The sequence below is a fragment of the Orbicella franksi genome, chromosome 14 (genome assembly GCF_964199315.1).
Source record: "Orbicella franksi chromosome 14, jaOrbFran1.1, whole genome shotgun sequence".
In the NCBI taxonomy this organism is placed as follows: Eukaryota; Metazoa; Cnidaria; class Anthozoa; order Scleractinia; family Merulinidae; genus Orbicella; species Orbicella franksi.
Window position 1 is genome coordinate 11,571,721 of NC_138158.1, and position 11,463 is coordinate 11,583,183.

The 11,463-nt window shown below is 40.7% G+C and overlaps 1 protein-coding gene and 1 pseudogene across 2 annotated transcripts in view; one reads left to right on the plus strand and one right to left on the minus strand.

Annotated features, from left to right (window-relative positions):
- LOC145467698 (glutamine synthetase 2 cytoplasmic-like) overlaps positions 1-4,823 on the minus strand; it is a 5,935-nt gene extending 1,112 nt beyond the window's left edge. The window contains exons 1-5 of one of the 2 annotated variants that reach the window (XM_081451303.1): positions 4,804-4,823; positions 3,764-4,166; positions 1,520-1,747; positions 1,035-1,201; positions 1-3 (exon numbers count right to left, since the gene is read on the minus strand). The exon at positions 1-3 is cut by the window's left edge and continues 1,112 nt beyond it. In XM_081451303.1, the coding sequence (XP_081307429.1) occupies positions 1-3; positions 1,035-1,201; positions 1,520-1,747; positions 3,764-4,166; positions 4,804-4,808 (806 nt within the window). In that variant the 5' untranslated portion in view covers positions 4,809-4,823. Of the gene's footprint in view, positions 4-1,034; positions 1,202-1,519; positions 1,748-3,763; positions 4,167-4,235; positions 4,570-4,803 lie in introns of those variants that run through there. The other variant, XM_081451302.1, reaches the window with a different exon arrangement.
- A 4,012-nt stretch (positions 4,824-8,835) lies between these two features.
- Positions 8,836-11,175, plus strand: LOC145467708 ((Lyso)-N-acylphosphatidylethanolamine lipase pseudogene; annotated as a pseudogene).
- The last annotated feature ends 288 nt before the right edge of the window (positions 11,176-11,463 follow it).

Consider the following 11,463-nt stretch of genomic DNA (forward strand, 5'->3'; position numbering starts at 1 on the left):
GTACTGTGGAAAAATCAGGTCAAAATATTAATAAATCAATGTGCTCTATGAGTAAACTCGTCTTTTAAACTTAGGTATGTTTTACAGAACAACTACAATAAGCAATAAGCAAATCTTCTTAAACTGAAAATAATGATTCTAACTGAACTTTTAAAAATATTTTCTTCTCCAGACTTCATACCCACAGTTATTTAAAAGCTGTTTACCAATGCTGTAAGACAATGTTGATAGACGTAAGCCAAACTTTTTGTGACTTGAATCAACCCTTTCCTGGTCTTGTTTGCAGCAACCATGTAATAATTTTATTGTACATGTTGTGTGATGCATGTCCAAACAATTGAAATTAACACTTTCCCCAACCAACTACTGAACCAGGAATTTTAAACCACAATTACTCTGAATACAGTAACAAGCTGCCATTACTCTAGATCTTTCCCTGATCAACAAATTAGAAGTTCTAACACTTAATTTGAGTTATTTGGACCAACAGTTCCAACACTTTGAACACACTTTTTACCCATAGATGTCAAACAATGTATGCACCCACAATCAACTAAAACTTAGCAGATGATCTATCAACCTGTTATTTGCATAATCGTAACCCATAACAAAGTGAAATAACAAACCCTAACTTTAAATGCTCAGAGAAGGTAGTCACACAATAGGATAAGTGAAAATGCATGTGAAAAATTGTTTAAATTTTGGATTTGTACAATAATTCATTGTACAAACTTAAGAAACCATATCCCTCGCCCAAAGGTCAGTCCATCTCTTGGTTGATACGACACAACCAAAAAAATTAACACAGATGGCACAACAGTGCATTAGAGAGACTGAGCAGTACTATAGATAATGATTTCTCTCACAAAGCAGCAGCTAGTCAGAGGGACTTCATGAATTTGGAATGGCATCTCTCAACTTGAATATGTTTTTGTTGGTATCAGGGGAGGGGGATGAAGCAAACTACGACTACAACATTGCTTTCATAAACAGACACTGTTCAGTTGACCCTGTCTGCACAATGTAAGCCTCACCTGTAGTTAGTGTGCGCCCCAGCTCCGTTCCAGTCTCCTGGCATGGGTTTAGGGTCGAAAGAGACCTTGAAACCAAAATCTTCTGAAACACGGTGAAGGAGAAACCTGGACATCCACAACTGATCACCCATGGAGATTCCTTCACAAGGACCCACCTGATATTCCCACTACAAATAACGAAGGCAATAGAAAAAGGTTACTCCATACAAGCTCCTTGTGCCGGTCAATTTTGAGGATTTTATCATGAATCAGATGACCATCTTCAAACTCAAGAATCACTCTGAATCCTTCTCTTGTTTTTCATTTCAACAATGTTTTCGAAATTGGCAAAGACCATTTAAGTCATTAGAAGGTGAAGGAGTATAAATTGTGCCAATGATGACAAACTGACCTAACAAAGATGCAGTGTCCTGAATAACTTTTCAGGTAACTCTACACAAAACATACCCTATGGTAATATAACCTAATAATATTAATCTTTTCACCTGTGCAGGCATGACTTCAGCATTAGTTCCAGCAATCTTAACTCCAGCATACAGACAGGCTCGGTAGTGAGCTTCTACAACATCTCGACCAAAAACATTTCCAGTACCAACAGCACAGTAGTAGGGGCCCTGTGGACCTGGGAAACCTCCCTTGGGCCACCCTAAGGGGTGTCCATCCTTGTCTAGCAATGTGTACTCTTGTTCAATGCCAAACCAGGGGATGGCATCCTGCAGGTAGATGAAATAATCCATTCCTTTACATTGCAGTTGAAAGAAATCAAAAGAGCTGGCAAGAGAACAAAGACGAAGTGGGGGGGGGGGGGGAGGTAGGAGGGTCTTCTTACAAAATCACAAAAACTTTATATTCCCCTTCATAGATGAAAATTTTACAGATTCTCTAGAAACCATGTGTCACAAACTACTTCAAAAAATTTAACAGGACAATTTTTTTGATTCATAAGACAAATATTGGCCATATCTGGGTTTGCACTCCTCCCTCTTGCCTCAAAGAACACTTGCTAAATATTGCAAAGTTATCCAAAGAAGTCTTGCTTGCTGAATAAAATGATTCTGAAAATTCATTTAACAGAAAAGTGACACCAATGTGACTTATTGTTTTTTTGTGGACTGAGAAGTACGTCACTCTGACGTAATATTTGGAAGAAAGACGTAAACGAGCATTACTGTTTACATCTTGTGCGTGCCTTTTCCAAGCTTTTCGTTCTTTTTAAATCAAAGTTTTGATTATTAGTTCTAGAACTATTATGTGTCATTGCAAGCTACTGCACGAAACCTTTGGGGAAAGATTTTTTCTCACACTTTATAAAGAGCAAAGTGTTTGTAAATGTATAACTTCAACAAAAAAATATTCAAACTTCACTTGAACTTCGTTTACACAACAAATCTATATTCCAGTGGTTCAACCACAACGACCTGTGACACTGGCAAAGCTACCGGAATAAAGAAGATCCAATCAAAAGTTGGTGTACATTGACTTCTCACGAACAATTCTTCATGCGTCGTAAACTCTGGGGAATAAAACAATGGCAGAAGTTTGCATTCAAGTATCTCTCAAATGAAATAAATGAAAATTTTACAGCTTCTCAAGAAAACACGTGTCACAAAGTACTTCAAAAAATTTAACAGAACAATTTTTTTTTTATTCATAAGGCAAACATTGGCCATATCTAAGTTTGCACTCCTCCCTCTTGCCTCAAAGAACGCTTGCTAAATATTGCAAAGTTATCCAAAGAAGTCTTGCTTGCTGAATAAAATGATTCTGAAAATTCATTTAACAGAAAACTGACACCAACGTGACCTTTTGTTTTATTATGGCTGAGAAGCACGTCACTCTGACGTAATATTTGGAAAGAAAGACGTAAACGAGCATTACTGTTTACATCTCGTGAGTGCCTTTTCCAAGCTTTTTGTTCTTTTTAAATCAAAGTTTTGAGTACTAGTTCTAGAACTATTACGTACCATTGCAAGCTATTGCACGAAACCTTCGGGGAAAGATTTTTTCCCACACTTCATAAAGAGCAAAGCGTTTGTAAATGTATAACTTCGACAAAAAAATATTCTAACTTCACTTGAACTTCGTTTACACAACAAATTTATATTCCAGTGGTTCAACCACAACGACCTGTGACACCGGCAAAGCTACCGGAATAAAGAAGATCCAAACAAAAGTTGGTGTACATTGACTTCCCACGAACAATTCTTCACGAGTCGTAAACTCTGGGGAATACAACGACGGCAGAGGTTTGCATTCAAGTATCTCTCAAAATGGTATTTTCTTTCGTCAAAAAATACATTACGTTGCGAATGACTTAAGACGTTTACGCCGTGTGAACTTCTCATTACGGAAGCCTATGTTGAAGGAAAGCAAATTGCTGGCCTATGTGGCATCCGCTGAAAACCAATTACTCCTTCCAAGGTTCAAGGTCATCAGTTATTTCACAAGCACGTGTATTCATTTCAGAGATAGAATGTGCGGGAAATTATACAAATTTTCACTCGAACAATTTCGAACATATTTACTGGAAATTACCCACTGATGTAGTCTGCCTAATTTCAGCGAAATTTACCCGGCGACAAGCCCAGAAAGAAAAAACAGGGCAAAATAAAATACAGGCAACGTGTCTGAGGTCGCGAGGAAATTAGAAATACAACAACTAAAAAGGCGGGATGGCGAAATAGATTCGATCGAGTCATGTATGAATGAATTACAAACGTATTACAAACCTTCACTTTCTCGTTCTCCATGGCGTTAAGACATGATGATCGGTGGTTTGACACACCAGGTTTATGATCGAAGTTGTAGGTTTCACACAGCGCTATCTTATTCTTTCCTCGTCTGAAAGGGTCTCGGAATAAAGCGACTGGATGAAGGTAAACGTCACTATTACAGCCCTCAGCCTGATAACAACTAGAGCCGTCGAAATTCCAGATTGGAAGGTCTTCGGGTGCCATCGGTTCTTCTTCCACAGTTTTTGTTTTACAGCGCATACTTTCGCCGGTACCGTCAATCCAAACGTACAAGACTTGGACTCGCTCGCCTTGATCAAGGCTCATGTACTTGTCGAGAATAGGGTTGCTTTCCGTCATTTTTCTGGCAGTGAATGGAATCGTTTGGAGAGTTTTTGATCTACAAGAAAAGAGAATCTCGTGAGTAAGTCGAATAAGCCCAAGTAGAATTTCCGCATATCTTTCCTACCTTCCCGCGCTAGGGAACGAAAGTAATATCTCGCAGAATGCGATGATGAAGTTATTTATATTCATTAGTCACATGGGAATCAGCCAGCCAACCGGAATGCATTGTGATTTGACGGCACCCTATGTTTGTATGCCTGGTTTGTATGCAAATAATCGCTTACATTTTTAGGGCAAAGTTCTTTCTGAGCTCTTGGTGAATACACGTGGAGATGCGGGAACAAGAAAATTACGAGAATCTGGTCAAAATTTGAACAATTACGTCCTGAAAAGTTTAATAAACAGAAGGGTCGGTCTAAGCGAAGAGATAAAAACAAACCAAGAGTCCTCCCACAACGTGACTTCCATTTTTCACAAACGTGACTTCAAGTTGCGCTGTATGATGACTGCGTGTTTTCCACGTGATCGGCGCAACCCGATATTATAAATACATTTTGAAGACTTCAATTTATTTATAGAGCATTGAAAATTTGTGGGACATTTCCCACTAGTTAAAAATATATTCAGCTAAATCGAAAACTATAGCACGTAGCTTAACTTTTCTTTTATTTAAAAATAGACATAATTCTCACCTCATGCCCCTTAATTTATCGCACGAAATCTTCTCTTTGTCCAAGTTAAGAGCCCGGTCAAGGTTCACTCACACACGGCCGGTGTTAGAATATTTAACGAGTTTGGTAACGCGTTCCTGAAAGCTAAGACGATAACAAAGTCTCTATTAATCACCTCATCACGGCACGTGCCAGTTATTTTTTAAAAATAAATTTCCTAATCTTTTTTGGTTAAAAATGCTTAGAGCCAAGTAATACGAACAGCATTTTCTAGCAACTGGTCTTGCAAGTGATACCCCGGTGTATACCCGCAAAGTAGCAAGTTTGACCAAGTTATTACATATACATGCATGTAGAAATGCGTTCAACTTTGTGCAGCGCAGTGGCGGATCCAGACCTTGAGCTAAGAGGAGGGAAATAGGGGGAGGGGCGGTTCGTTTTTGCTTGTCCGGCCGGCTTTCCTTCCTTCTGTGATTTTTCTTTTTTTACCCAAAATAAAGGGGGACCCGACCCCCCGGACCCCTCCCCCAGATCCGCCACAGCAGCGTGTTGTTCAACTTGCAGTACAACACTGTTGCGTGATAAGTCACAAGAAAGTGCATTTGATTACTTCACCTCTGCACTCAACCAGGTCTCAAGTTATGGACCACGTGAACAGTGTACCTTGTTTGTGACATGAGCGAGGCATGATACGGTTCGTAATTTTCCATGCGCACAGGAATTACCACGGTTATCAATATGAAACACACAGTGTAACTTTCATCCAAAGACGCTTTGACATCTAAAGCATAATCAAAGTGAACAGTCTTAATCCAGGGTCTTAACAGAGATCAAGAGCGTTCTATCTCGAATGCCGTTCTCTGATTGGCTACGCTACTTACTATCTATTCTTTGATAGATAGTGAGTAGCGTAGCAGTGTACGCTTGTTAACAAAATGACGGCCGCTTCTTGGCATTTTCGAAGTGTCTGTGAAGAGGATTTAGATAAAGTTGCGAACGAATAGTAGATTTATACTAAAAAATTAGATTATTCGCCCTCGATTTCTATGCGTGATAGAAGTCTCGAGCTCATGATCTAATCGCTTAGTAGAGATCAATAGACCGTGGCAGTATAGGCTCGATTACCAGCCGCTGTTCGGGAAAGGAGCCCGTACTCCTCCCCCGACCTCACGGCTGGACTCGTAGACTTGGCTTTGTTAATTTCAACCAATAAGAAATCTGCCTGCCTGAATCGAGCAGGCTGCATAAATTAGCTTTCTCGCAGTAGTAAAGAAGTTGTGCGATATGAAGTGCGATCGCATTGGTGGGACATTTAACCAAATACCGTCAACTGATGAAATCTTGCCTGATCTAAACCATAGTGGCATATACAACACGCAAAATAGTCAACAGACTTATGCGTTAGAATCTATGTTTGAATCATGTTGTGCCAGAATGTCAGATAACGAACAAAGTCAACAAAGAGAGGGATAAACGCACACATCGATCTCTAGAAACAAGACACTCGTCAAATTCATGTGTACGGTAGTCTTCTTGAAGGGAAGCGACACCAGTCTCTGGCGAAGCCAGACAAAATTAAATTTTTAAATGAGCCAAAGCAAACCGAACGTTAACTAGCAAAACATAAACATAGTGTCAACACCATGCACACCATACAACATACCATGGAGTGACCTTTGACATGACAGTTGCTACACCATAGTCAAACAGCTCTATTAGCTCTGCTCTACTTTTTTTTTTTAAAAAAATACTCTTCTATAGAACCAGCATGCAATGCCCTTCCGCAACGATAATGTGAAATAAAACAGGTTGGAGGGCCAAAATTAAAAGAAAAAGTGGCGAAAACGCCACAAATTTTACGAGCCGTAGGCGTCATGTGGGCCTGCCTATGATTGTCATCAAATGACATTTCCGGCCACCTGAAGCGCCGCAAGAATTAAATTATGAATTTACGTCACAGACATGCTTTGCCGCCCACTCGTCCAACCGTCTCTTCTCGGGGAGGGCATGTGCTAAAACCCAGACGGTGGATTCTGGACGATAGACGATAGACGATATCTCTGACATTCATTTATTTGTCGCTATTGAACAGCGAAAATTCGTGCCCTCCCGCCTCCCCTCCCCCGAGCAAAAATATAACTTATTTGGACTGGACAAATTATCACGAAGTTCTGATCGCGGATTTTTCGTCACGCAATGTCACGCATTCATTTATTTCTCTCAGCCAAAGTACATAAACATGAATAAATTTTCCACACAATCTTTTGCTTTTGTCACGTGATGTCACCATGGAGTTTTGAAATACTTGCAATAAAAACTTTCAGAGCTGGCGAAAATGAAATTGAAACACGTAAGGAAAGGAAGGGAAAAATGGTAATGGGAAGCACCGATAATCCTGGCAGACCGCTTGTGGAAAGCTTCACCAAAACAGCTTAAAAACTAAGGTGAGGCTGCTTATTCCCCCCACCCCCCACCCACCCCACGACAACTCATGCAAAAACATATCACGTGTTTGCCGTATGGGCGACGATTCTCCTGCGTCATTTCTGCGTGCAGTCTGGAATAATTCATGTGAAAAAGCAATCGATTGCGGGAGAAAAGAAAAAGATTGTGTGACAAATTTATACTTTGTTGTCAGAATTTAATAAATGAATAACTGACATTGCGTGACATAAAATCCGCGGTCAAAATTTGTCCAGTCGAAATAAGTTTGTTTTTGTTTTTCTTGCTGGGGAGCGGGGCGGACACGAATTTTCGCTGTGCACTATTTCAAAATTCCATGGTGACATCGCGTGATAAAAGAAGGAATCCGTGATATTGCGTGACGAACAATTCGCGATCACAACTTTGTCCTCGAATTTTCGCTGTTCGATATTTTAACATCGCGTGACAAAAGCAAAAGATTGTGTGACAATTTTATACTTTGTCTGAGAGAAATAAATGAATGTCATCGTCCATCGTCCATCGTCCATCGTCTATCGTCTATCCTCCAGAGTCCACCGTCTGGGTTTTAGCACATCCCCTCGGGGAGGAACGTACACCGGACTCGAGAAAGCGGCGGAAATCGAGCCTAGTGGCAGTAGTACCTTTGATTTCTTCAATCTACATGGATCTTCATGGTTGGCCCAACCTGAAACCACACAAACAAAAATAGAACAACAGTACAATGATTAATAAATAAATAAAAATAATAATATACAAGATTACAATGAAGATACAAAACTACAATTTATATGAAAGTGGCAAAAGTTCAATTGAGGCCTTACGCTACTGTAAAATGATATTAAAATCGTTTAAAAATCCAAGCTTTCGCCGATCTACGGCATCATCAGGCATCATCATCCCTGATGACGCCGTAGATCGGCGAAAGCTTGGATTTTTAAACGATTTTATATCATTTTACAGCAGTGTAAGGCCTCAATTGAACTTTTGCCACTTTCATTTAAAATGCTACTGAAGGACAACATCCAACGATTACTTCAATTTATATTTTAAAGGATAGAAACAAAATGGCGAGAGAACCTAATAAAAACAACGGGGCTTGTAAGCTTAGGTTCCCTCTCAAGAAACACCAGATGACTAATTTAGATAAAGTAATTACACAAGGACCATGACCTTCAGTGTTATTTTTGTCTATTTTGTTGTTCGCATGGTTGTAGCAGGGGCACCCAACGGATCGTTTCGGTAAATTATCTTTTCGGAAGGCTTTTAATCCCCTCTGATTTTCTTGAGAGAATTGGCACCTCGAACTTTCGTGACATGAGAAATTTAATGTCTGTTGTTTTCGGACTGTTAAAAATGTCGTTTTGAGTACCGAAAAAAGGTCAGCTATCATTTTCGGAAAGGCGATAAGACCTAAGGTTTTCGGGAAATGGACAAAAAAGCCCTAATAAATTCGAGAATACTCAAGTTCCCCTAGAATATCCGAACAGATAAAATTTTTTTAGTGCAACCTAAAATTAACCTACAGAGCTTTAAAAGTACTCCAGATAGTCTAAAACAGCATCTAACAGCATTAGAGAGAAAACGGTCGTTGGGTGCCCCTGTTGTAGTTCAATCCATTCGAAAACATATCCGGTTGGTCTTAGACAATCCTGTTTACGTGACGCGTGATTCACGTGACTGGTCAAAAAAATTATCAGTGATGCGCGATTTCATGCGGTTGAACCTCCACTAACAGCCACCTCTCTACAGTGTTGAGCCACTTTCTTCTGTAGCAAGTCTCTCCCAGGCTCCTTGCGGCTAGGCCGCTCGTTATCGAGGCTTCGCCTCTTAGCGCGCTCTGGAGGCAGCACAGCACCTGTCGCGGCACAAGTTATATATGTTTGGCGGGATTTCAAGTCACGTGACCGGCCAGAAAAAGGAAATGAAAAAACCCTGTAAACAATCGACAACTGTGAACCTTGACATAAATTAACCGTTCCTAAAATTTAAACATGAGTGATATTTTTAAGACAGTTTGTAACTGGATGTCAGGCTTCTGGTTTCCCACGTCAAAGGAGCAGCTTCAAGATGCTGAGTGCAAGATTTTGGAGCAGCGAATAAAGCGACCTTGGGTAGGCAATTTTATTCGTGTCGAAGAAGATGTCGAGATGTGGACAGTTCAAGTAAATCTCTCACCATCGAAGCAGCCCCCTCTTGTTCTCGTGCATGGCTTCATTAGCGGAGTTTGTTGGTGGGCTCAAAATTTCACCGACCTTAGCGATGAACGCAGTGTTTACGCCTTCGATTTGCCGGGTTTTGGCCGAAGTTCGCGGCCGGATTTAATGCAAGATGGCGAGGATGCCGAAGGCAAATTTGTACGTTATATCGAGGAATGGAGGAAGGTAGTAGGATTAGACAAAATGATCCTATTAGGACACAGCCTCGGGGGTTACATAGTGATGGCTTATGCCTTGAAGTACCCTGACAGAATCAAGCACCTAATACTGTCTGACCCCTGGGGATTTGCCATTTTACCCTATGGTATTGTGGACAGACACCCAGATTCAGAGCAGCGGTACGACTTGCTTCCAAGGTGGGTCCACTGGGGGAATTTTATTCTTAACACCTGTAACCTGCTTTCTCCAATAAGAGCAGTTGGTCCATTTGGTCCTTGGGTTGCTCGCTTAGCTCAGTTTGACACGAACAAACGGGCATCAGAGTTGTGGAAAGACAGGGCTATGCTTGAGTACATATACCACTGCAACGCTCAGACACCGTCTGGCGAAGATGCCTTTCGCAACATGAATGTTTTGTTGATGTGGGCCAAGTCTCCGATGGTAAAGCGAGTGAAAGATCTTCCTGATGATGTTCCAATGACAGTCATGTATGGTTCGTCCACGTTTTTTGATCATCGCACAGCTTACGAGATAAAATGCAACCGGAAGAACTCCAAGGTCGAAGTGTGTATTGTTAAAGATGCTGGTCACGACATCCATGTCGATAATGCTGCGGAATTTAACAGAATATTGAAAGAAACTCTCCAAGGTATTTCAGATAAAGACGAGTGGACCACTGTTGACTGAAGTTATGCCTTTTGAAGTTCTGTTTGGGAAGAAGCAAGCCTTGTTTCTTTAAGACCATGCCCCTGATTAACAAAATTCACTGCTTTCATGGCCCGGGTTTCATGGTAACAGTCATCGTTTTACTGTTCTTTGGAGCTGAATGGAACAAATGTGACTTTCAAATTTTACTCGACCCAAAAACAATAGATACATTACTCTGGTGTCAAAATGCATGCACTGATCACGTTGCAGGTGCTGTAAGTCTGTGATTTACTCTAAAGAGTGTTAGGACTACAAGGAAAGTGTTGACTCTGCTGTTGTGATGTACTGAAGGGTAGCAAAAGTATACAGCACTGATGGGTTAATTTACTGTGCCACTTATGGTTTTACAATTGAAGTTGAAGTAGTTAGCACTATAAAGTTCTTGTAAATTGCTACTTTTGGGCAGCTACATGTAAAATGTGCACATGCTTTTTTGCAGTGTCATTACCTTGAGATAATTCTGAATGACGTTTTGGCTTCTCTATGTACCAGTCATTTGAAACCCCTGCACCCCCCTTTTCTCCCCTTTAGGGGATACCCAGGGCAAGCCGAGGCTTTTCACCTTGTTTTCACTCGATTTAGGTTCCCCAGTAGTTGGGGAATGCACAATTTTTCACGGCTTTGCTATACAAAGCGGGGGTTTGGCGGGATTTTCACTCAATGAGAAAAAAATAAGTAACCTTGACATCAGTGGTATGAAAAAAATCTTTTCAAAGCTCCAGATGTTAAAAAAATTATAATTTATTTAATGAATGGTGCTTGAAGTTTAGAGGGCAGTGGAGTTCACCTGCAAGATGGGGCTTTCTCTGCATTTCACGGCCAGTAAAAGTGAATGCCCTGGGTATCCCCCAATGGGGGGGGGGGGGTAGGGGGGGTTGGAATGACCAGTGCATTACAGGTCAACACTTCAATCTTTATGGCACATAATTTATTATCGTAGTACCTCTTGGAATGCAATTTGTAGGACATAAGCCACTTGTATAGTGGGTGGGGAGGGGGTGGAACCTACAACCTTAGTCACAAGGGTTGGAAAAAAAATCATTTTATACTCATTTTGCCCATCCCCTGTTCAATGTTGACAAAACACTTTCATCTGACACAAGTTTGCATTTTACCATTTTCCAACATTGAAGGGGAATGGGGGTGTTGACAC